This window comes from Columba livia, chromosome 38 (assembly GCF_036013475.1).
Source record: "Columba livia isolate bColLiv1 breed racing homer chromosome 38, bColLiv1.pat.W.v2, whole genome shotgun sequence".
Classification (NCBI taxonomy): Eukaryota; Metazoa; Chordata; class Aves; order Columbiformes; family Columbidae; genus Columba; species Columba livia.
In genome coordinates this window covers 157233-182691 of record NC_088639.1, presented here as the reverse complement: position 1 = coordinate 182691, position 25459 = coordinate 157233, and the positions used below count along the sequence as shown (strand labels likewise).

General features: G+C 62.9%; 2 protein-coding genes and 1 long non-coding RNA gene across 10 annotated transcripts in view; 1 reads left to right on the top strand and 2 right to left on the bottom strand.

The window, feature by feature from the left end:
• Nucleotides 1-11673, bottom strand: part of POLA2 (DNA polymerase alpha 2, accessory subunit) — a 15695-nt gene extending 4022 nt beyond the window's left edge. For 2 of the 8 annotated variants that reach the window (XR_010468599.1, XR_010468600.1), the window contains exons 1-13: nucleotides 11394-11671; nucleotides 10336-10463; nucleotides 10164-10249; nucleotides 9967-10021; nucleotides 9761-9864; nucleotides 6524-6717; nucleotides 6326-6414; nucleotides 6089-6244; nucleotides 5947-6009; nucleotides 5828-5870; nucleotides 5148-5266; nucleotides 3752-3790; nucleotides 11-117 (exon numbers count right to left, since the gene is read on the bottom strand). Coding sequence is in view for 5 of the 8 variants with exons in the window: in XM_065044403.1 (XP_064900475.1) it covers nucleotides 2360-2608; nucleotides 3752-3790; nucleotides 5148-5266; nucleotides 5828-5870; nucleotides 5947-6009; nucleotides 6089-6244; nucleotides 6326-6414; nucleotides 6524-6717; nucleotides 9761-9864; nucleotides 9967-10021; nucleotides 10164-10249; nucleotides 10336-10463; nucleotides 11394-11613 (1545 nt within the window). In the remaining 3 variants the exon portion in view is untranslated. Of the gene's footprint in view, nucleotides 1-10; nucleotides 118-2081; nucleotides 2609-3751; nucleotides 3791-5147; nucleotides 5267-5827; nucleotides 5871-5946; nucleotides 6245-6325; nucleotides 6415-6523; nucleotides 6718-9760; nucleotides 9865-9966; nucleotides 10022-10163; nucleotides 10250-10335; nucleotides 10464-11393 lie in introns of those variants that run through there. The other 6 variants (XR_010468601.1, XM_065044404.1, XM_065044402.1 and 3 more) reach the window with 6 other exon arrangements.
• Nucleotides 5837-14803, top strand: LOC135576980 (uncharacterized). The gene is made up of 4 exons (XR_010468606.1): nucleotides 5837-6021; nucleotides 10166-10262; nucleotides 12846-13151; nucleotides 14660-14803. It is a non-coding gene; the product is annotated as an uncharacterized LOC135576980 (long non-coding RNA).
• Nucleotides 12815-25459, bottom strand: CAPN1 (calpain 1). Its single transcript, XM_065044416.1, is given in 25 exon segments — nucleotides 12815-13129; nucleotides 13702-13760; nucleotides 13924-14040; nucleotides 14143-14221; nucleotides 14337-14405; nucleotides 14522-14586; nucleotides 14680-14737; nucleotides 15468-15533; nucleotides 15607-15646; nucleotides 15732-15943; nucleotides 16054-16065; nucleotides 17127-17305; nucleotides 17376-17536; nucleotides 17616-17690; nucleotides 17767-17852; nucleotides 18389-18472; nucleotides 19665-19833; nucleotides 19912-20045; nucleotides 22640-22686; nucleotides 22689-22757; nucleotides 24412-24439; nucleotides 24442-24483; nucleotides 25181-25276; nucleotides 25278-25408; nucleotides 25411-25459. Coding segments are annotated over 25 exon segments (2139 nt in total). The 5' UTR covers nucleotides 25445-25459; the 3' UTR covers nucleotides 12815-13102.

The window sequence follows — 25459 nt, the reverse complement described above, 5'->3', positions numbered from 1 at the left end:
TTTTGGGTACCTGTTGGTCTCCTCAGCCCCCAGGTGCAGCAGCAGGTCGGTGGAGGTGACGCCCAGGACGGTGCCACCGAGCTCCAGGGTACAGGGGTTGGGGACCAGGAGCACACGCTGCGGGTGACACGGATCACATCACCCACCCCAAAATGACCCAAAAACACCCCAAAACCACCCCAGAACACCCCAAAAACACCCCAGAACACCCCAAAACACCCCAAAACCACCCCAGAACACACCAGAAACACCCCCAAAACACCCCAAAACCCAAAACACCAAAACAACAGAAACACCCAAACTGAACAAAACAAACATAAAACTTAACACTAACAAGTATCAATTCTAAAAATAGTACTAAAACGAACAGTAATATGATCAATCCTGCCCTGAAATGCCCCCCAAGTTGCACCAAAATGGCCAAAGCTGTGCTAAACCAGCCCAAAATGCCCCCAAACCGCCCCAAAATGCCCAAAAACCACCCCAAAGTGCCCCAAAATGCCCCCAAACCGCCCCAAAATGTGCCATAAACCGCCCCAAAATGTGCCATAAACCACCGAAACTGTCCCAAAGCTGCACTAAAATGTCCAAAACCACCCAAAATGCCCCAAAGCTGCACTAAAATGTCCCAAAACTGCCCCAAAATGCCCAAAACCACCCAAAATGTCCCATAAACCGCCTCAAAGTGCCCCAAAGCTGCACCAAATGCCCAAAACCACCCCAAAATGTCCCATAAACTGCCCAAAGCTGCACTAAAATGTCCCAAAACCACCAAATTGCCCCAAAGCTGCACCAAAATGTCCCAAAACCACACCAAAATACCCCAAAACCACCCCAAAATGCCCATAAACTGCCACAAAGCTGCACCAAAATGTCCAAAACCACCCAAAATGCCCCAAAACCACCCCAAAATGTCCCATAAACCACCCCAAAGCTGCACTAAAATGCCCCAAAACCACCCAAAAAGCCCCAAAACCACCCCAAAATGTCCCATAAACCGCCCCAAAGCTGCACTAAAATGTCCCAAAACCACCCAAATTGCCCAAAACCACCCCAAAATGTCCCATAAACCGCCCCAAAGCTGCACCAAAATGCCCAAAACCACCCAAATTGCCCCAAAGCCGCCCCAAAATGCCCCAAATCGGTGCTAAGTCACCCCCACCCTGCCCTAAAATGTCCCAAACCTGCCACCAAATTGTCCTTAAACCCCCCCAAAAGTGCCCCAAAACACCTGGAAATGCCCAAAACGCCCCAAACCGCCCCAAAATGCCCCAAACCGCCCCCAAACTGCCCCAAACGGCGGGGGGCGTGGGGCGAGGGGGCCGGTACGAGAGCGGTCGGCGCGGGGCAGGTCGGGCAGGCAAGGCAGCGGCGGCTGCGGGAACACGGGGGCAGCGCCACGTCCCGCGGGGGACGGCACCAGCACCAGGGGGGGGGCACCAGCTTTGGGGCGGAAAACCGGGAAAACGGCAATTAGTGACAACGGGAATGGGGGTGGGACCATGAGCGGGGGGGGGGCACCAGCTTTGGGGCGGAAAACCGGGAAAACGGGCAATTAGTGACAGTGGGAATGGGGGTGGGGACCGTGAGCGGGGGGGGCACCAGATTTGGGGTGGGAAAACGGGGAAAATGGGCAATTAGTGACAGTGGGAATGGGGGGTGGGACCATGAGCGGGGGGGGGCACCAGATTTGGGGTGAAAAACGGGGAAAATGGGCAATTAGTGACAGTGGGAATGGGGGTGGGACCGTGAGCGGGGGGGGGCACCAGATTTGGGGTGAAAAACGGGGAAAACGGGCAATTAGTGACAACGGGAATGGGGGTGGGACCATGAGCGGCGGGGGGGGGGGGCACCAGATTTGGGGTGAAAAACGGGGAAAACGGGCAATTAGTGACACAGGAATGGGGGTGGGACCATGAGCGGGGGGGGCACCAGATTTGGGGTGAAAAACGGGGAAAACGGGCAATTAGTGACAACGGGAATGGGGGTGGGACCATGAGCGGCGGGGGGGGGGGGCACCAGATTTGGGGTGAAAAACGGGGAAAACGGGCAATTAGTGACACAGGAATGGGGGTGGGACCATGAGCGGGGGGGGCACCAGATTTGGGGTGAAAAACGGGGAAAACGGGCAATTAGTGACAACGGGAATGGGGGGAAGAAACCAAATGGGGGGGGGAGGGGAAGAGACTGGGAAAACGGGGAGAAATGGGGAAAAACCCAGGGAAAATGGGCAATTGATGAGGAATGGGGGGAACAACGGGGAGGAGCTAAGAGATGGTGATTTTGGGGTAAAAAAGGGGAAAAACAGACAATTTGGGGGAAAACAAAAAGGGGGAAAAGCCCCAGGACCCATTCCTGGTTATTCCCCCTCAGATTTTTGGGGCGGAAAAGCCCAAATTGAGGCCTGAGCCGCATCCCGGGGCTCTGAACCAAATCTGACCCTTTTCGCCCGTTTTTTCCGCAGGGGTCGGTGGAGGCGCCGCACGCGGAGCCCGTTTGGGGTGAAAAGAGGGGGTTTTGGGCAAAAGCGGGACCTGCGGGTGCCGTCCAGGATGGAGCGCAGGCAGAGCCTGAAGACGTCGCCGAAGGAGCCGGGGAGCTCGCCGCGCTGCCGTTTGGGGGAAAAGGCCCGTTTTGGGGCGTTCGGCCCGTTTTGGGGCGCCCGGCCCGTTTTGTTTTGGGGCGTTCGGCCCGTTTTGGGGCGCCCGGCCCGTTTTGGGGCGTTCGGCCCGTTTGGCCCGTTTTGTTTTGGGGCGTTTGGCCCGTTTTGGGGCGCCCAGCCCGTTTTGTTTTGGGGCGTTCAGCCCGTTTTGGGGCGTTCAGCCCGTTTTGGGGCGTTCAACCCGTTTTGTTTTGGGGCGTTCGGCCCGTTTTGGGGCATTTGGCCCGTTTTGTTTTGGGGCGTTCGGCCCGTTTTGGGGCGTTCGGCCCATTTTGGGGCGTTCGGCCCATTTTGGGGCGCCTGGCCCGTTTTGTTTTGGGGCGTTTGGCCCGTTTTGGGGCGTTCAGCCCGTGTTGGGGCGTTCGGCCCGTTTTGTTTTGGGGCGTTCGGCCCGTTTTGTTTTGGGGCGTTCGGCCCGTTTTGGGGCGTTTGGCCCGTTTTGTTTTGGGGCGTTCGGCCCGTTTTGTTTTGGGGCGTTCGGCCCGTTTTGGGGCGCCCGGCCCGTTTTGTTTTGGGGCGTTTGGCCCGTTTTGGGGCGTTTGGCCCGTTTTGTTTTGGGGCGTTTGGCCCGTTTTGGGGCGTTCGGCCCGTTTTGTTTTGGGGCGTTTGGCCCGTTTTGGGGCGTTTGGCCCGTTTTGTTTTGGGGCGTTTGGCCTGTTTTGGGGTGCCCGGCCCGTTTTGTTTTGGGGCGTTTGGCCCGTTTTGGGGCGTTCAGCCCGTTTTGGGGCGTTCGGCCCGTTTTGGGGCGCCCGGCCCGTTTTGTTTTGGGGCGTTCGGCCCGTTTTGGGGCGTTCGGCCTGTTTGTTTTGGGGCGTTCGGCCCGTTTTGTTTTGGGGCGTTCGGCCCGTTTTGGGGCGCCTGGCCCGTTTTGTTTTGGGGCGTTCGGCCCGTTTTGGGGCGTTTGGCCCGTTTTGGGGCGTTCGGCCCGTTTGTTTTGGGGCGTTCGGCCCGTTTTGGGGCGTTCGGCCCGTTTTGTTTTGGGGCGTTTGGCCCGTTTTGGGGTGTTTGGCCCGTTTTGGGGCGTTTGGCCCGTTTTGGGGCGTTCGGCCCGTTTGTTTTGGGGCGCCCGGGCCCCCCGACCCCCCTCACCTGCACCTGCTCGTGTCTGGCGTCCAGGAACGGCCCCAGCTGGCGGGAAACAGGCGAATCGGGGTGAAAACACCAGGAACGCGGTAAAACAACCGGAAAAGGGGGGGGGTGGGATTGTTGTGAGTTCGGCTCCAGGTTGAGCCACCGATTGGGGCAAATTCAGAACAAAAAGGGACAAAAGCAGGAAGAGGTCGGGCCGGTGTCACCGTGTCCCCATGTCCTCGTGTCCCCCACGGTGTCCCCATGTCCCATCATGTCACCACCAGCAGACACAGCTCAGGCAGGTCCTGTGTCCCCATGTCCCCTATGATGTCCCCACGGTGTCCCCCACGATGTCCCCATGATGTCCCCACGGTGTCCCCATGGTGTCCCCATGGTGTCCCCACGGTGTCCCCATGTCCCCATGATGTCCCCACGGTGTCACCACCAGCAGACACAGCTCAGGCAGGTCCTGTGTCCCCATGTCCCCTATGATGTCCCCACGGTGTCCCCCACGATGTCCCCATGATGTCCCCACGGTGTCCCCATGGTGTCCCCATGGTGTCCCCACGGTGTCCCCATGTCCCCATGATGTCCCCACGGTGTCCCCACCAGCAGACACAGGTCAGGCCGGTCCTGTGTCCCCATGTCCCCTATGATGTCCCCACGGTGTCCCCCATGATGTCCCCACAGTGTCCCCACGATGTCCCCACGGTGTCCCCATGTCCCCTATGATGTCCCCATGATGTCCCCACGATGTCCCCACGATGTCCCCTATGATGTCCCCACCAGCAGACACAGGTCTGGCTGGTCCTGTGTCCCCATGTCCCCCATGAGGTCCCCATGTTCCCCATGATGTCCCCACGATGTCCCCACGGTGTCCCCACCAGCAGACACAGGTCGGGCCAGTCCTGTGTCCCCATGTCCCCCATGATGTCCCCATGATGTCCCCATGGTGTCCCCACGGTGTCCCCACGGTGTCCCCATGTCCCCTATGATGTCCCCACGATGTCCCCACCAGCAGACACAGGTCGGGCCAGTCCTGTGTCCCCATGTCCCCCATGATGTCCCCATGATGTCCCCATGGTGTCCCCACGGTGTCCCCACGGTGTCCCCACGGTGTCCCCTATGATGTCCCCACGGTGTCCCCACCAGCAGACACAGGTCGGGCCGGTCCTGTGTCCCCATGTCCCCCATGACGTCCCCATGTCCCCCACGGTGTCCCCACGGTGTCCCCATGATGTCCCCATGTCCCCTATGATGTCCCCACAGTGTCCCCATGGTGTCCCCATGTCCCCTATGATGTCCCCACAGTGTCCCCACGGTGTCCCCACGGTGTCCCCATGGTGTCCCCATGTCCCCCATGATGTCCCCACGGTGTCCCCATGTCCCCATGATGTCCCCATGGTGTCCCCACCAGCAGACACAGGTCGGGCCGGTCCCGCTCGATCACGTCCAGCAGGTCCCTCAGGGGCTCGAAGGCGACACCGTCCGAGGGGGTGAAGGGGCCACAGGCCACGAGCACCGAGACGTGATCTGGGGACAGAAACGGGGGGTTCGGGGACAGAAACGGGGGGTTTGGGGACAGAAACGGGGGGTTCGGGGACAGAAACGGGGGGGGTTCGGGGACAGAAACGGGGGGGGTTCGGGGACAGAAACGGGGGGGGTTCGGGGACAGAAACGGGGGGTTTGGGGACAGAAACGGGGGGGTTTGGGGACAGAAATGGGGGGGTTTGGGGACAGAAACGGGGGGTTCGGGGACAGAAACGGGGGGGGTTCGGGGACAGAAACGGGGGGTTTGGGGACAGAAACGGGGGGTTTGGGGACAGAAAGGGGGGTTCGGGGACAGAAAGGGGGGGGTTTGGGGACAGAAACGGGGGGTTCGGGGACAGAAACGGGGCTTTGGGGACAGAAAGGGGGGTTCGGGGACAGAAATGGGGGGGTTTGGGGACAGAAACGGGGGGGGTTCGGGGACAGAAACGGGGGGTTCGGGGACAGAAACGGGGGTTTGGGGACAGAAACGGGGGGTTTGGGGACAGAAACGGGGGGGGTTCGGGGACGGAAAACGGGGGGTTCGGGGCCACATCCTGCTCTGACCTGGCAGCGGTTCCGTGGGCGCGTGGAAGGGAAGGGGAACCCCCTGTAGAAAAAGCACCAGTGACCCCCAAACGCTCCTTTTCCCGCCCGACGCGGTTGCGGCCGCCGCGCGGCGTCACCTCGTAGATCCTGGTCACCCTCATCCTCCTCCCGGTGCTGTTGGTTCCCTCCAGCGCCACGATCTGCCCGAGAAGGTGAGAAACCCGCGGTTCGGCTCCGCGTTTGGGGGAAAACTCGGGGGGTTCCCCCCCAAATCCTCACCTGCCCCGGAAAAAGGGAGAATTCGGTCAATTCCGAGAGGTCCAGCGGGACCTGCGCCCCCCCGGCGTGGAACGCGTCGCCCACCAGCAGCACCGACTGCGCGTTCAGCTTCCCGGCGCTGTCGCACGCGATCTGGCCCAGAACCGTCACCGGCTCCTGCGGGAAACGGCCCCAAACAACAGCTTTTTAGCCCAAAAAGTGACGTTCCAACGTCCCTTTGGAGCGCGGGGACGTCACCTGGGCCGGGAGCGTCACCGCGGCGAAGTCCTCCAGCCGGTGGTGGCGCTTGAGGGCGTCCCCGAGCTCCTCCATCCGCCACAGCATCGCTGTCCAAAACACCCCGAATACCCCCAAATCAGCGCCCGGCATGGGGGGTCGCCCCGTGTCCCCCCCGCACGGTGTCCCCCGCGTCCCCCCACCCCGTTGTGCCGTCACCTTCGCGCACGTCCAGCGGCTTCTGGAACATGAACTTGTGGGGTTTGCTCAGGTGCCGCTCGGGGGGCCCAAAGAGCCGGGGGGTGCAGCCGGGGGTCCCGAGGCTGCTCCACGATGTCCCCGGCGCGTCCCCGAGCGCGGCCACCACGTCCCCCCGGCCCCCGCGCGACGCGTAGTGACGGGACGGGGTGGCGCTGCGGGACAGCAACGGGGTCACCGGGAGCGCCCGTGACACAGTGACCCCAGTGACACCCCCATGAGTGTCACCGGGAGCGCCCGTGACACAGTGACACCAGTGACACCCCCATGAGTGTCACCGGGAGCGCCCGTGACCCCAGTGACACCAGTGACACCCCCATGAGTGTCACCGGGAGCGCCCGTGACACAGTGACACCAGTGACACCCCCATGAGTGTCACCGGGAGCGCCCGTGACACAGTGACACCAGTGACACCCCCATGAGTGTCACCGGGAGCGCCCGTGACACAGTGACACCAGTGACACCCCCATGAGTGTCACCGGGAGCGCCCGTGACCCCAGTGACACCCCCATGAGTGTCACCGGGAGCGCCCGTGACCTCAGTGACACCAGTGACACCCCCATGAGTGTCACCGGGAGCACCCGTGACACAGTGACACCAGTGACACCCCCATGAGTGTCACCGGGAGCGCCCGTGACACAGTGACACCAGTGACACCCCCATGAGTGTCACCGGGAGCGCCCGTGACACAGTGACACCAGTGACACCCCCATGAGTGTCACCGGGAGCACCCGTGACACAGTGACACCAGTGACACCCCCATGAGTGTCACCGGGAGCGCCCGTGACACAGTGACACCAGTGACACCCCCATGAGTGTCACCGGGAGCGCCCGTGACACAGTGACACCAGTGACACCCCCATGAGTGTCACCGGGAGCACCCGTGACACAGTGACACCAGTGACACCCCCATGAGTGTCACCGGGAGCGCCCGTGACCCCAGTGACACCAGTGACACCCCCATGAGTGTCACCGGGAGCGCCCGTGACACAGTGACACCAGTGACACCCCCATGAGTGTCACCGGGAGCACCCGAGACCCCAGTGACACCAGTGACACCCCCATGAGTGTCACCGGGAGCGCCCGTGACACAGTGACCCCAGTGACACCCCCATGAGTGTCACCGGGAGCACCCGAGACCCCAGTGACACCAGTGACACCCCCATGAGTGTCACCGGGAGCGCCCGTGACACAGTGACACCAGTGACACCCCCATGAGTGTCACCGGGAGCGCCCGTGACACAGTGACACCAGTGACACCCCCATGAGTGTCACCGGAAGCGCCCGTGACACAGTGACACCAGTGACACCCCCATGAGTGTCACCGGGAGCACCCGTGACCCCAGTGACACCAGTGACACCCCCATGAGTGTCACCGGGAGCGCCCGTGACACAGTGACACCAGTGACACCCCCATGAGTGTCACCGGGAGCGCCCGTGACCCCAGTGACACCCCCATGAGTGTCACCGGGAGCACCCGTGACCCCAGTGACACCCCCATGAGTGTCACCGGGAGCACCCGTGACCCCAGTGACACCAGTGACACCCCCATGAGTGTCACCGGGAGCGCCCGTGACACAGTGACACCAGTGACACCCCCATGAGTGTCACCGGAAGCGCCCGTGACACAGTGACCCCAGTGACACCCCCATGAGTGTCACCGGGAGCGCCCGTGACCCCAGTGACACCAGTGACACCCCCATGAGTGTCACTGGGAGCGCCCGTGACACAGTGACACCAGTGACACCCCCATGAGTGTCACCGGGAGCGCCCGTGACACAGTGACACCAGTGACACCCCCATGAGTGTCACCGGGAGCGCCCGTGACCCCAGTGACACCAGTGACACCCCCATGAGTGTCACCGGGAGCGCCCGTGACACAGTGACACCAGTGACACCCCCATGAGTGTCACCGGGAGCGCCCGTGACACAGTGACACCAGTGACATCCCCATGAGTGTCACCGGGAGCGCCCGTGACACCCCCATGAGTGTCACCGGGAGCGCCCGTGACACAGTGACACCCCCATGAGTGTCACCGGGAGCGCCCGTGACCCCAGTGACATCACTGTGAGCATCAGCGACACCTCCAGTGACACCAGTGACATCACCGTGAGCACCAGTGACACCCCCACGATCCCAGTAACACCCCCAGTGACATCACCGTGAGCACCAGTGACACCCCCACAATCCCAGTAACACCCCCAGTGACACTGGTGACATCACTGTGAGCACCAGTGACACCCCCACAACACTAGTAACACTCCCAGTGACACTGGTGACATCACCGTGAGCACCAGTGACACCCCCACAAGCACCAGTGACATCACCATGAGTAGTGACACCACCGTGAGCACCAGTGACACCCCCCACAATCCCAGTAACACCCCCAGTGACACTGGTGACATCACTGTGAGCACCAGTAACACCCCCACAACACTAGTAACACTCCCAGTGACACTGGTGACATCACCGTGAGCACCAGTGACACCCCCACGATCCCAGTAACACCCCCAGTGACATCACCGTGAGCACCAGTGACACCCCCACAAGCCCCAGTGACATCACCATGAGCAGTGACACCCCCGTGAGCACCAGTGACACCCACACCCCCAGTGACACCAGTGACACCCCCACAGCCCCAGTGACATCACTGTGAGCACCAGTGACACCCCCCACAGCCCCAGTGACATCACCATGAGCACCAGTGACACCCCCGTGAGCACCAGTGACACCCCCACAATCCCAGTAACACCCCCAGTGACACCAGTGACATCACTGTGAGCACCAGTGACACCCCCAGTGACACCAGTGACATCACCATGACCAGTGACACCAGTGACACCCCCACAGCCCCAGTGACATCACTGTGAGCACCAGTGACACCCCCATGACCCCAGTAACACCCCCAGTGACACCAGTGACATCACTGTGAGCACCAGTGACACCAGTGACATCACCATGACCAGTGACACCCACACCCCCAGTGACACCAGTGACATCACCATGAGCACCAGTGACACCCCCACAGCCCCAGTGACATCACTGTGACCACCAGTGACCACCATGACCAGTGACATCACCATGACCAGTGACATCACCATGACCAGTGACACCCCCACAGCCTCAGTCACACGCCCACAACCCCAATGACATCACGGGTGACGTCACGGGTGACGTCACGGGTGCCACCCGCTGACCTGGGGGAGAAGCTGCCCGGCGAGAAGGGCCCGAGGGGGCTGTGGCCCGAGAGCCGCTTGTGCCGCGGCCGCTCCGGGCTGGAGATGCTGCGTTTCTGGGACCCCTGCGCCAAAACCAACAAGCGTTCAGGACGAGAAGCTTGTGGGGAAGAAAAGGGTCAATTTTGGGGTGGAAAACCCTAAATTTGGGGTCACTTTGGGGTTACCTTGGAGGGCGTGGCGTAGGCGTCCAGCAGCTCGTCCTCCTCCTCCTCCTCCAGGCTGGCGCCTCGTTAAGGAACCCGCTAATTACCCCGCGCTAACAAGGCCTCGCTCGCAGGGGAGGGGCCAAACGGGACCACCCCCCCCAGGCAACCCTAACACCCCCTTTTTTTGGTGTTTCACCCCAAATCCACGGGGATACAGGCCCTGCAGCGAGTGGACGTCGTGGAGGCCCCGGTGGGGACGGTCCCTGCGCCGGGGGACGCGGCTGCTGCGCCGGGACAGGACCTGGGGACACGTGGTGAGTGACCCCCACGTCCCCCCCTTCCCTGGGGGGGGTTTGGGGACGTGGGGGGCGTCGGGGACCCCGTCACCTCGTGCTCGAAGGCGTCGAGCGTGTGGGCGCCGAGGCGCGTCCCCAGCTCCTTGGTGGTGACAAACGCCAGCAGCTCGTTGGCCAACGTCACCGGGCCCAGCGCGTGGGTCACACACAGCTCCAGCACTGGGGGGACACGGGCTTGGGGACCCCGCACCCCAAAACCGCCCCACGGCCCCGGGCACCCCCAAAACAACCCCCTGGGAACCCAAAGTGTACCTGACACCCCCGTAATGTCCCACCTGGGACCCCCAGAACAACCCCTGGGACCCCAAAGTGCACCTGACACCCCCATAATGTCCCACCTGGGACCCCCAGAACAACCCCCTGGGACCCAAAATGTACCTGACACCCCCAAAACAACCCCCTGGGAATCCAAAGTGTACCTGACACCCCCGTAATGTCCCACCTGGGACCCCCAAAACAACCCCTGGGACCCCAAAGTGCACCTGACACCCCCATAATGGACACCCAGGGAACCCAAAGTGTACCTGACACCCCCATAATGTCCCACCTGGGACCCCCAAAACAACCCCTGGGACCCCAAAGTGTACCTGACACCCCCATAATGTCCCACCTGGGACCCCCAAAACAACCCCTGGGACCCCAAAGTGCACCTGACACCCCCATAATGTCCCACCTGGGACCCCCAAAACAACCCCTGGGAACCCAAAGTGCACCTGACGCCCCCATAATGTCCCACCTGGGACCCCTAGAACACCCCCCTGGGAACCCAAAGTGTACCTGATGCCCCCAAGACAACCCCCTGGGACCCCAAAAATATACCTGACACCCCCCCAGAGACCCCAAAATGTACCTGACATCCCCATAACGTCCCACCAGGGACCCCAAAAACCCCCACCACCCCCCAAACACCTCCCCTGCCACCCCCAAATTACCCTAAACACCCCCAAATAAACCTCCTGATACCCCCAAACCCCCCGAACCCCGCCACCCCCAGACCCCCAGTAACCCTCCGGACACCCCAAACCACCCAGCACCCCCAACTGCCTCCCCGCCACCCCCAGGCCCCCCACCCTCCCCCGGTTCCCTCACGCCTGCCGGGCACGTCCTCGCCCTCGCAGCGGAGCTCGAACAGCTCCAGCTCCCGCAGAACCGCCTCGGCCGACACCGCCCCGGGCTCGGGCTCCGGCTCCGCCCCGGGCTCCGGTTCCGCCCCCGGTCCCGGCTCCGGTTCCACCCCCGGTCCCGGCTCCGGTTCGCCCCCCGGTTCCGCTTCCATCCCCGGTTCCACTTCCATCCCCGGCTCCGCCATCCCCGCGGCGAAAAGCCCGCGCAGCCGCGACACCGCCGCGCTTGACGGCAACGGGGAGGGGAGTGGGCGGGGCCGCGCCTTATTAGGAAACACCTGGGCGGTGCTTTATGAGGATAGGCGGGGATATGCAAATTTACGCGCGAACAGGCCAATGGGAAGGGAGGGGCGGGGAGGGGGCGTGGCCGGCAGCGGGAGGAAAAGGGCGGGAATTTTCCCGCCCCGACGGGGGTTTCGTCAGGGAAGCGGCTGCAGGGACTGGGGGGGCGATCTGTGACAGGATCCACTCGGGTCCCCAACAGGATCCACTCAGGTCCGTGACAGGATCCACCTGGGTCCCCAACAGGATCCACCTGGATCCCCGACATGATCCGCTCGGGTCCCTGACAGGATCCTCCCAGATCCCCATCAGGACACCTCCCCCCACCCCCCGTCAGGATCCCCCCGGGTCCCTGACAGGATCCACCCGGGTCCACGACAGGATCCACGTGGGTCTCCGACAGGATCCACCTGGGTCCCCGACAGGATCTGCTTGGGTCCCCAAGAGGATCCACTCAGGTCCCTGACAGAATCCACTCGGGTCCCCGATGGGATCCACCCGGGTCCACAACAGGATCCGTGTGGGTCTCCGACAGGATCCACCTGGATCCCTGACATGATCCACTCAGGTCGCCGAAAGGATCCACCCAGATCCCCGACGGGATCCACCCGGGTCCACAACAGGATCCACGTGGGTCTCTGACAGGATCCACTCAGCTCCGTGACAGGATCCACCTGGATCCCCGACAGGATCCACTCGAGTCCCCAAGAGGATCCACCTGGATCCCTGACAGGATCCTTCCAGATCCCCATCAGGACACCTCCACCCCCCCCTCCCACCCCCCCCCCCCACCCCCCCCCCCCGTCAGGATCCCCCCGGGTCCCTGACAGGATCCACCCGGGTCCACAACAGGATCCACGTGGGTCTCCGACAGGATCCACTCAGGTCCATGACAGGATCCACCTGGATCCCCGACAGGATCCACTCAAGTCCCCGACAGGATCCCCCCAGATCCCCGTCAGGACCCCCCCCGATCCCCAACAGGATCCAGCTGGGTCCAAAACCGGATCCACGCAGGTCCCTGACGGGATCCACCCAGGGCTCGGGGGATCTGAGGCGCAGCTGGAGCAGTGGGGGGGGGGGGAAGGACCAGCGAGCAAAACCTTTGATTTTAGTAACTTTAACTTATTTTTAGTTTATCCGATTTAAAAGCCCACGGTTGCGGCTCAAGATCCCTGACTGAGGCGTCGCCCCCCGCCCCGCGGCGGCAGACAGGCACGGAAACACGGGGAATTGGCCCCGAAAAGGCCGCGGGGAAGGGGGCGGCTCTTTGGCAAAGCGCAAAGGGACCCGGGACCCCCCGGCAGAAAAAACCTACAAAAAACAACAAAAAACCAACACAAAAGGGACAAATCCGGCGTGGCGGGTGTTGGCGAAGGCACCGGCGGCTGCTCAGGCGAACATGGTGAACTGGAGCCACTGCAGGACCAGGAGGAGGAAGGTCAGGGGGGGACAGGGGGGGCGGGGAACCCCGGGGGGGTCAGGGAGGTCGGGGAACCCCTGGGGGGGTCAGGGAACCCCTGGGGGGGCCAGGGGGGGCGGGGAACCCCTGGGGGGGGGGTCGGGGAACCCCTCGGGGGGTCAGGGGGGTTGGGGAACCCGGAGGCAGCTCAGGGAACCCCTTGGTGGGGGGGGGTCGGGGAACCCCCGGGGGGGTCAGGGAACCCCTCGGGGGGTCAGGGGGGTCGGGGAACCCCGGGGAGGGGGCAGGGAACCCCCAGGGGGGTCAGGGAGGTCAGGAAACCCCTGGGGGGGTCAGGGGGGTCGGGGAACCCCTGGGGGGGGGGGTCGGGGAACCCCTCGGGGGGTCAGGGAGGTCGGGGAACCCCCAGGGGAGTCAGGGAACCCCTCGGGGGGTCAGGGAGATCAGGGAACCCCTGGGCTTGGGGGGAACCCCCGGGGGGGTCAGGGGGGTCAGGGAACCGCTGGGGGGGTCGGGGAACCCCCGGGGTTGGGGGGAACCCCCAAGGGGGTTTGGGAACCCCAGATACCTGCAGCAGATCGAACGTGACGACCCCGTCCTGATCCACATCCACGGCCTGGAAAAACCCTGCGGGAAAACGGGGGTTCAGGGGAAGAATTGGGGGTTCAGGGGAAGAATTGGGGGAAAAAACGGGGGAAAATTGGGGAAAAAAAACGGGGAAAATGGGGCTGGGCAGGGATTTTGGGATTTTGGGGTGAAAGGGCGGGATTTTGGGCTAGGAGCGGCTCACGGAACATGGTTTCCAGGCGCACGAGGCAGCAGACGAAGCTGTCGAAGTCGAGCGCCAGGTCGGGCTCCGCGTAGCGCGTGACGATCAACTCGTGCAGCTTCTTGTTCAGCTTGTACCCTTCCCAGCGCAAAAAAACACCCGAAACGGGTTGTTAACGAGCTAATGAGAGTCGGGGCGGCGCTAACGAGGCGCGGGGTTAATTAGGGAAGCAGGCGCCACCTGCGGCCTCCAGCGCCAGCCGCATCTCGTAGGCGCTCATGCTCCCCGACTTGTCCACGTCGAACTTGCGGAAAATGGCCTGAAAGCCGCAAAACCCCCCAAAAAAAAAACAACGCAAGGAGGGGTCACCCGTGGGGGAGGGACCCCGGAATGCCCCAACCCCCCCGTTTCACGCCGCGACCCCCCAGCCCCACCAGGTAGTTGCGGATGCGGTTCCACAGCACGTTGAACTCCACCAGGCCCAGTTTGCCGTTGCCGTCTTTCTGCGGGTGGGGGGGTTAAGGAAATTGGGGGGTTTGGGGTTTTTTGGGGGGTTCTGGGGGTGTCACCCCCCATGGGGACGGGGGTGTCCCCCCGAAACCGCGGCGGGGGCGGATACGTCCATGAGGTTGACCATGCTGCGGCACGACTCGGTGCTGAAGCCTTTGGTGCGCAGGTCTTTATCTGCAAAGAGCCGCGAGCGCGTTAACGAGCGCGAGAGCAATTAGGAACCCCAGAAATGGTTCTTCTTCCGCAGGGTGAACCCCCAAATCTCACGTTTGGCGATGATGCGGTTGAGGATGGTCTGGAGCTCCGCCACGCTGATCTCCATGTCCTGGGGACACAAATGGGGTTCACCCGCTGTCACCTGTGTCGCCTGCGTCACCCGCTGTCACCTGTGTCACCCGCATCACCCACTGCCACTCGTGTCACCTGCATCACCCACTGCCACCTGCGTCACCTGCATCACCCACTGCCACCTGCGTCACCCACATCACCCGCGGTCACCTGCGTCACCGGCTGTCACCCATGTCACCCACATCACCCGCTGCCACCCGTGTCACCCGCATCACCTGCGTCACTGGCTGTCACCCATGTCACCTGTGTCACCCGCTGCCACCTGCGTCACTCGCTGCCACCTGCTGTCACCTGTGTCACCCACATCACCCGCTGTCACCTGTGTCACCCGCTGTCACCCGCATCAGCTGCTGCCACTCGTGTCACCTGCGTCACCCACATCACCCGCTGTCACCGGCTGTCACCCATGTCACCTGTGTCACCACTGTCACCCGCATCACCCCTGTGACCTGCGTCACCCACATCACCTGCTGTCACCTGCGTCACCCACATCACCCGCTGCCACCCGTGTCACCCGCTGCCACCTGTGTCACCCACATCACCTGCTGCCACCCATGTCACCCGTGTCACCCGCTGTCACCCGTGTCACCCGCATCACCCGCTGCCACCCATGTCACCTGTGTCACCTGCTGTCACCTGTGTCACCCGCGTCACCCGCTGTCACCTGCGTCACCCGCATCACCCGCTGCCCCCCGTGTCCCCCTCACCGGCCCCGCCAGCTGCTTGAAGAGCTGCTTGAAGTTCTCGTCGATCTCTCCCTCCGAGAGCACTTTCTGAGGACAAACGCGCCCGTTTTGGTGAGCGGGCGGCGCCGCGGGGCCGCTCGTCCAGCAGCGCCCGTCTCACCTCGTCCGGCAGCGTCGCCTGGATCCCGTCGTCCATCTCCCTGCGGGACAGCGCGGGTGAGCCCGGGCGCGGGGGCGGCTCGTTGGCGCTAACGAGGCGGCGGTGGCGTCGCCGGCGTGGCTTACTCGGTGCCGGCCCGTTTCTCGGAGAAGACGCGCAGCACGAAGTCGGCCTCGCGGTCGGGCTCGTAGGTGGACGGCACCACCAGGTACTCGCCGGGCGGCAGGCGCAGGCGCGCGCTCACCTCGCGCAGGTTGATGAACTGCTCCGAGCGCGCGCGCGACGCGTTGGCCAGGAAGAACTTGCGCTTCAGGTGCAGCGCCGACTGCCCCACCAGCTGAAAACGCCCCCCAGCCCCACGGCGGGGCCGGGAAAGGGGGGGCCGGTCAGGGGGGCCGGCCAGTGGGGCTGACCCACGGGAACGGGGGCGCCGGGGATGGAACCAACCTCAGGAGGGACCTGCGGGGAAAGCAGAGAGATGTCACACCGGGGGACACCGACTGACACCGTGCGGTGGCTCCGAGTGACACCGACTGACACTGGGGGGACACCGACTGACACCGTGCGGTGGCTCTGACTGACAACGACTGACAACGTGTGGTGGCTCCGACTGACACCGGGGGACTCCGACTGACACCGTGCGGTGGCTCTGACACCGACTGACACCGTGCGGTGGCTCCGAGTGACACCGGGAGATGCCGACTGACACCGTGTGGTGGCTCCGACTGACACCGACTGACAGTGGGGGGACACCGACTGACACCGTGCAGTGGCTCTGACTGACACCGACTGACAACGTGTGGTGGCTTCAAGTGACACCGGGAGATGCCGACTGACACCGTGTGGTGGCTCCGAGTGACACCAAGTGACACCGTGCAGTGGCTCCAACTGACACCAGGAGACGCCAACTGACACTGTGCGGTGGCTCCGGCTGACACCAGGGAATGCCAACTGACACTGTGCGGTGGCTCCGAGTGACACCGACTGACACTGGGGGGACACCAACTGACACCGTGCAGTGGCTCCGACTGACACTGGGGGACACTGACTGACACTGTGCAGTGGCTCCGACTGACACCGGGGGGCGCCGACTGACACCGTGTGGTGGCTCTGAGTGACACCAACTGACACTGACTGACACCATGTGGTGGCTCCGAGTGACAGTGACTGACCCTGGGGGACACGGTGCGGTGGCTCCACGTGACACTGACTGACACTGTGTGGTGGCTCTGAATGACACCAACTGATACCGACTGACACCATGCAGTGGCACCGGGTGACACCAGCTGGCACCGAGTGACACCGACTGACATTGGGGGACACTGACTGACACTGTATGGTGGCTCTGAGTGACACCGACTGACACCGGGGGACATCAACTGACACCGTGTGGTGGCACCAAGTGACACTGGGTGACACCAACTAACACTGAGTGACACTGACACCATGTGACACCGACTGATGCCATGCGCTGGCACCGAGTGACCCCGGCTGACCCCGCGTGCCGGCGCAGCCGTTACCTCGTAGACGGCGAATCCGATGGTCTCCATGTCCTTGCCGTAGCGGCGCTCACGGCGCCGGTGCTTCTGCATCAGCGCCAGCAGGAAACTGCAGCCGCGCTCACCGTCACCGTCCCCGTCCCCGGCATCGTCCACCTCCTCCAGCCGGATCTTGAACTGCGGGTTGATCCAGAAAGTGGCTGAGGACCCAAAGCCGCGTTGAGTTGCAGCTGAAGCCGCCGCTGGCGGGGGGTCCTGGTGTGTGCGCACCGGGGAAGTTGCGGCAGCCGCCGGCGGTGCTGCCGCGGCGCCACGAGCCCTCCAGCAGCTGCGTGTTCCAGGCGCGGAACCGGCGCGACTGCAGCGCGTCCGGCGTCAGGTTGCAGATCTCCAGGCGCGTGAACTCCCGCAGGAAATCCGGGAACGCCATCCTGCCCGCGGACGAGCCCGCGGTGAGTTACCCCAAAACCGGGGCCTTTTTTGGGGGGGGTACGATGGCTTTTCGCTCACCAGAACTCGCCGTCTTCCATCTTGACCAGGAGCTGCTGGCGCAGCGCCGGCTCCACCGCGGCCCACTCGGCCGAGCTGCGGGACGCGGGCGCTAATTAGCCGCTGCGCTAACGAGCTGCGCTAATTAGCGGTGGTGGGGTATGGGGCTCACCTGTCGCTCCAGGGCCCCGTCCACTCCACCTCGCCCCAGGGGTTGCGCACGCGCACCAGCGGCAGCGTCTGCCCGCGGAACGGGACCTGCGGCAAGCGGCGCCCGCAAAGCCAAAAATGGCTGTTTTCAGCCCAAAACGTGGCCCTGCGCTCCCGCCAGGCACCCGGCGCCAAGTACGTGTGGCCCCAAAACCACTGTTTTCACCCCAAAACCACTGTTTTCACCCCAAAACGGAGCACCGCACACCCACTGGGCACCTGGCACTGAGTACGTGTGACCCCAAAACTGCTGTTTTCACCCCGAAACTGCCATTTTCACCCCAAAACGCGGCTCTGCACACCCAATGGGCACCTGGCACTGAGTACGTGTGGCCCAACAGCCGCCGTTTTCACCCCAAAACGGCCGTTTTCACCCCAAAACGCGGCCCCGCACACCCACCGGGTGCCCAGCACCGAGCACGCATGGCCCTAAACCAACCGTTTTCACCCCAAAACGGCCGTTTTCACCCCAAAACGCAGCCCTGCGCACCCACCAGGCGCCCGGCACCGAGCGCATGTGGCCCTAAAAGCACCGTTTTCACCCCAAAACGGCTGTTTTCACCCCAAAACGCGGCCCCGCTGACCTGTCGGGCGCCCGTCACCGAGTACGCGTGGCCCTTCACCAGCTGCCTGAAGGTCACGGCCTCCATGTCCCGTGCGCTTGTGATCTGCGGAAACACCCAAAAACGGCCACTTTGGGACCCAGCGGTGGGGGGTTGGAACACCCAAAAACGGCCACTTTGGGACCCAGCGGTGGGGGGTTGGAACACCCGGAAACGGCCACTTTGGGACCCAATGGTGGGGGGTTGGAACACCCGGAAACGGCCACTTTGAGACCCAACGGTGGGGGGTTGGAACACCCGGAAACAGCCAGTTCAGGGACCCAGCGGTGGGGGGTTGGAACACCCGGAAACAGCCACTTTGGGACCCAACGGTGGGGGGTTGGAACACCCGGAAACAGCCACTTTGGGACCCAGCGGTGGGGGGTTGGAACACCCGGAAACAGCCACTTTGGGACCCAGTGGTGGGGAGTTGGAACACCTGGAAATGGACAGTTCAGGGACCCAACGGTGGGGGGTGGAACACCCGGAAACAGCCACTTTGGGACCCAACGGTGGGGGGTTGGAACACCCGGTAACAGCCACTTTGGGACCCAATGGTGGGGGGTTGGAACACCCGGAAACAGCCACTTTGGGACCCAGCGGTGGGGGGTTGGAACACCCGGAAACAGCCACTTTGGGACCCAATGGTGGGGGTTGGAACACCCGGAAACAGCCAGTTCAGGGACCCAGCGGTGGGGGGTTGGAACACCCGGAAACGGCCACTTTGGGACCCAATGGTGGGGGGTTGGAACACCCGGAAACAGCCACTTTGAGACCCAATGGTGGGGGGTTGGAACACCCGGAAACGGCCACTTTGGGGCCCAGCGGTGGGGGGTTGGAACACCTGGAAACAGCCACTTTGAGACCCAGCGGTGGGGGGTTGGAACACCCGGAAACAGCCAGTTCAGGGACCCAATGGTGGGGGTTGGAACACCCGGAAACAGCCACTTTGGGACCCAACGGTGGAGTTTGGAACACCCGGAAGCGGCCACTTTGGGACCCAGCGGTGGGGGGTTGGAACACCCGGAAATGGACAGTTCAGGGACCCAACGGTGGGGGGTTGGAACACCCGGAAACGGCCACTTTGGGACCCAATGGTGGGGAGTTGGAACACCCGGAACGGGGATTCGAAACACCCCAAAACGGCAACTTTAAAGACCCAAACCTGGGAATTTTCAAGACCCAAAGCAGCAGTTTTAGAGGCCAAAGAACGGCAATTTAAGGCCCCAAACCGGTGAGATTTCCCCCCAAAGCTCACGTCGATGGAGCAGCCGAGCAGCGAGCCGCGCTCCAGCGCCTCCAGCACGATGCCGAAGAGCCCGCGCGGCGGGCGGCGCAGGTCGAAGCTCTCGGTGACGCCGCCGGTGAAATCCTCGAAGCCCTCGGCCGTGCTGCCGCCCGCCAGCGCCTCGTAGCAGCCGTTGACCCTGCGGGGCGCCGCGTGAGCCAATCCGGGCGCTTTTCAGCCCAAATCGCGCCCGGGGGGTCGGTGCGGGGGTGGTTACTTGGCATAGGCCTTTTCCAGCAGCGCCGACCAGAACTCGGAGCCCTCGGCCGAGTGTACGAAGAGCAGGCGCCCGTCCCGCGTGGGCAGCAGGTCGTCCACCACCACGTCCAGCCACTCGCCAAACTGCCAGATCTGCCCCAAAAGTGGGGGACAGGGGGACACGGGGTGACAACCACGTCTGGACAGGCGGCAAATGGCCAGATCTGCCCCAAAAGTGGGGGACAGGGGGACACGGGGGTGACAACCACGTCTGGACATGCGGCAAACAGCAAGAACTGACCCAAAAATGGGGGGACATGGGGGTAAATTGGGTGACAACCACGTCCGGACATGCGGCAAACGGTGAGAACTGACCCAAAAATGGGGGGGACATGGGGGTAAATTGGGTGACAACCACGTCCGGACATGCGGCAAATGGCGAGAACTGCCCCAAAAATGGGGGGGACATGGGGGGGTAAATTGGGTGACATGGGGGACACGGGGTGACAACCATGTCTGGACAGGCGGCAAACGGCGAGAACTGACCCAAAAATGGGGGACATGGGGGGTAAATTGGGTGACATGGGGGACATGGGGTGACAACCACGTCCGGACATGCGGCAAGCGGTGAGAACTGACCCAAAAATGGGGGGACATGGGGTGACAACCACATCTGGACATGCAGCAAATGGCAAGATCTGACCCAAAAATGGGGGTAGATGGGGGGTAAATTGGGTGACATGGGGGAGATGGGGTGACAACCACGTCTGGACATGCGGCAAACGGCGAGAACTGACCCAAAAATGGGGGGACATGGGGTGACAACCACATCTGGACATGCGGCAAATGGCAAAGAACTGACCCAAAAATGGGGGGTCAGGGGGACATGGGGTGACAACCACGTCCGGACATGCAGCAAACAGCGAGAACTGACCCAAAAATGGGGGGGACAGGGGGGACATGGGGTGACAACCACGTCCAGCCACTCGCCAAACTGCCAGATCTGCCCCAAAAGTGGGGGGACAGGAGGACGTGGGGTGACAACCACGTCCGGACATGCGGCAAATGGCCAGATCTGCCCCAAAAATGGGGGGACATGGGGTGACATGGGGTGACAACCACGTCCGGACATGCGGCAAACGGCGAGAACTGACCCAAAAATGGGGGTAGATGGGGGTAAATTGGGTGACATGGGGGAGATGGGGTGACAACCATGTCCAGACATGTGGCAAATGGCCAGATCTGACCCAAAAATGGGGGGACATGGGGTGACAACCACGTCCAGCCACTCGCCAAACTGCCAGATCTGCCCCAAAAGTGGGGGACAGGGGGACATGGGGTGACAACCACGTCCGGACATGCGGCAAATGGCCAGATCTGACCCAAAAATGGGGGGACATGGGGGAGATGGGGTGACAACCACGTCCGGACAGGCGGCAAACAGTGAGAACTGACCCAAAAATGGGGGGGACATGGGGGTAAATTGGGAGAAATGGGGTTTGGGGGGAAATGGGGGGAAATTGGGGAAATGGGGCTTGGGGGAAATGGGAAATTGGGGGAAATGGGGTGAAATTGGGGGGAAATGGGGTGAAATTGGGGAAATGGGCTTGAAATGGGGGAAAATTGGGGATTTGGGGTGAAATGGGGTGAAATGGGGGTGAAATGGGGGTTGGAGGGAAGTGGGGCTTGGGGGGGAGCCCAATCGTGGCGGGAAGCCCCGGGGGTGGGGGGGGGAGTGCGGATCGGGGGGGGCGCAGATGGGGGGGGGCGCGGATCGGGGGGGGCGCGGATCGGGGGGGGCGGGGATCGGGGGAGGCGCGGATCGGGGGGGCGCGGATTGGGGGGGGCGGGGATCGGGGGGGCGCGGATTGGGGGGGGGCGCGGATCGGGGGGGCGCGGATCGGAGGGGCGCGGATCGGGGGGGGCGGATCGGGGGGGCGCGGATCGGGGGGGGCGCGGATCGGGGGGGGGCGGATCGGGGGGGCGCGGATCGGGGGGGCGCGGATCGGGGGGAGCACGGATCGGGGGGGCGCGGATCGGGGGGGGCGCGGATGGGGGGGGGGCGCGGATCGGGGGGGGCGCGGATCGGGGGGGGGCGCGGATCGGGGGGGGCGGGGATTGGGGGGGGGCGCGGATCGGGGGGGGGCGCGGATCAGGGGGGCGCGGATCGGGGGGGGCGCGGATCGGGGGGGGCGCGGATCGGGGGGGCGCGGATTGGGGGGGCGGGGATCGGGGGGGAGCGCGGATCGGGGGGGACTGCGGATCGGGGGAGCGCGGATTGGGGGGGGCGGGGATTTGGGGGGCGCGGATCGGGGGGGGCGGGGATCGGGGGGAGCGCGGATCGGGGGCGGGGATCGGGGGGGCGCGGATCGGGGGGGCGCGGATCGGGGGAGGCGCGGATCGGGGGGAGCGCGGATCGGGGGGGGCGCGGATCGGGGGGGGAGCGCGGATCGGAGGGGGCGCGGATCGGGGGGGAGCGCGGATCAGGGGGAGCGCGGATCGGGGGGGAGCGCGGATCGGGGGGGCGCGGATCGGGGGGGGCGGGGATTTGGGGGGCACGGATCGGGGGGGCACGGATCGGGGGTGGTGGGGATTTGGGGGGCGGGGATCGGGGGGGGCAGGGATCGGGGGGGTCGGGGATCGGGGGGGGGCGGGGATTTGGGGGGCGCGGATCGGGGGTGGCGGGGATTTGGGGGGCGGGGATTTGGGGGGCGCGGATCGGGGGGTCGGGGGGGGTCCTGGCGCACCTGGAAGTGGAAGATGCCGGCGTAGCCGCGCTGGAAGCTCTGGCCGGCGGCACCACGCGGCGCAGCAGCGCCGGGCTCAGCGTCAGCGACGCGATGGCCGCCAGCAGCCAGCAGTCCCCTTTGGGGCGAAAACACGGGGAAATTGGGCAAAAACACACACATAGTGAGAAGTGAGCGATGGAGCAGCAGCCAGCAGTCCCCTTTGGGGGAGAAAACACGGGAAATTGGGCAAAAACACACACATAAGTGAGAGTGAGCGATGGAGCAGCAGCCAGCAGTCCCCTTTGGGGAGAAAACACGGGAAATTGGGCAAAAACACACACATAGTGAGATGTGAGCGATGGAGCAGCAGCCAGCAGTCCCCTTTGGGGCGAAAACACCCAGAATTGGGCAAAAACACACACATAGTGAGAGGTGAGCGATGGAGCAGCAGCCAGCAGTCCCCTTTGGGGCGAAAACACCCAGAATTGGGCAAAAACACACACATAGTGAGAGTGAGCGATGGAGCAGCAGCCAGCAGTCCCCTTTGGGGCGAAAACACGGGAAATTGGGCAAAAACACACACATAGTGAGAGTGAGCGATGGAGCAGCAGCCAGCAGTCCCCTTTGGGGAGAAAACACCCAGAATTGGGCAAAAACACACACAGTGAGAGTGAGCGATGGAGCAGCAGCCAGCAGTCCCCTTTGGGGAGAAAACACGGGAAATTGGGCAAAAACACACACATAGTGAGAGTGAGCGATGGAGCAGCAGCCAGCAGTCCCCTTTGGGGTGAAAACACCCAGAATTGGGCAAAAACACACACAGTGAGAGTGAGCGATGGAGCAGCAGCCAGCAGTCCCCTTTGGGGAGAAAACACGGGAAATTGGGCAAAAACACACACACAGTGAGAGTGAGCGATGGAGCAGCAGCCAGCAGTCCCCTTTGGGGAGAAAACACGGGAAATTGGGCAAAAACACACACACAGTGAGAGTGAGCGATGGAGCAGCAGCCAGCAGTCCCCTTTGGGGTGAAAACACCAGAATTGGGCAAAACACACACAGTGAGAAGTGAGCGATGGAGCAGCAGCCAGCAGTCCCCTTTGGGAGAAAACACCCAGAATTGGGCAAAAACAGACATAGTGAGAGTGAGCGATGGAAGCAGCAGCCAGCAGTCCCCTTTGGGGAGAAAACACGGGAAATTGGGCAAAACACACACAGTGAGAGTGAGCGATGGAGCAGCAGCCACTTTGGGGTGAAAACACCCAGAATTGGGTAAAAATAGGGGGATTAATGAGTGGGTGATGGCGCCAGCAGCCACTTTGGGGTGAAACCATGGGAAATTGGGCAAAACACACAGTGAGAGTGAGCGATGGAGCCAAAAGTCATTTTGGGGTGAAAACACGCAGAATTGGGCAAAAGTAGGGGGATTATCAGTGAGCGATGGCGGCAGCAGCCACTTTGGGGTGAAAACATGGGAAATTGGGCAAAACACACACAGTGAGAGAGAGCGATGGAGCCAAAAGTCACTTTGGGGTGAAAACACGCAGAATTGGGCAAAAATATGGGAATTATGAGTGAGCGATGGCACCAAAAGTCACTTTGGGGTGAAACCATGGGAAATTGGGCAAAAACAGGGGAACCGAGAGTGAGCGATGGAGCCAGCAGCCACTTTGGGGTGAAAACAGGCAGAATTGGGCAAAACACCCAGGATTGGGGTGGGGGGAATCAAGCTTGATTGGGTGAAGCCCCGTTTTGGGGCAAAAAGGAGGAAAATTGGGCAAAATTGGCCGTACCCAGAGCCCCCTGGCAAACGTCGGGTGCGGGGTGGCGCCGTCCACGATGAACTGGGGGTGGGGACACAGCTCCTGGAACAGCCAAAATGACCCAAAATCAGCCCAAAATGACCCAAAATCACCACGAGGAACTGGGGGGTGGGGACACAGCTCCTGGAACAGCCAAAATGACCCAAAATCAGCCCAAAATGACCCAAAATCACCACGAGGAACTGGGGGTGGGGACACAGCTCCTGGAACAGCCAAAATGGCCCAAAATGACCCAAAATCAGCCCAAATCACCCCGAAATCACCACGAGGAACTGGGGGGTGGGGACACAGCTCCTGGAACAGCCAAAATGACCCAAAATGACCCAAAGTCCCCCTAAATCTGGTTCTTTCCATTATTTTGGTGCCGTAGATGGAACCGCCCCCCGCCCGTGCTTAATTAGTGCCCCGTTCGTTAATTAATTAACCCCACATCCCTCATTCACCGTGGGCCATTAATTAGTTCATCAATTAACCCCTCATTCCCCACTCACAGTGAGCCGTTTAATTCGTTAATTAATTAACCCCGCCCACCGTGGGCCGTTAATTGGTTCATCAATTAACCCCTCATTCCCCGCCCCCTGTGCGCTGTTATTAGTCCGTCAATCAACCCCTCATCCATTCCCCGCGGACCGTTAGTTCATCAATTAACCCCTCAGCCACTCCCCCCGCCGTCAGTCCCTCAATTAACCCTCAATTAGCCCTCAATTAGCGCTCATTAGCGCTCATTAACGGCGCGGACCGTTGGCCGCTTCCAGGTGACGCCCCGGGTCTTAGCGCCCGCCGGCCCGAGCTCGCGGAAGCCGAGGGAGGCGGGGCCTGCGGGGAAGGCGGGGTCCTCGGAACAGCGTCCCCGCGCGCCGCGCCTCCTCCGCCAGCCGCAAGTAGTCCTGGCCCTGGAACCGCAGCGCCGCCTCGTGCCGCCCGGATCCCTCCGCCCGCGCGCGCGCCCGCTGCAGCTGCGCCGAAACCCGGAGCAGAACACGGGCACGATGGGATCGGACATCTGGGGAAAACGAGG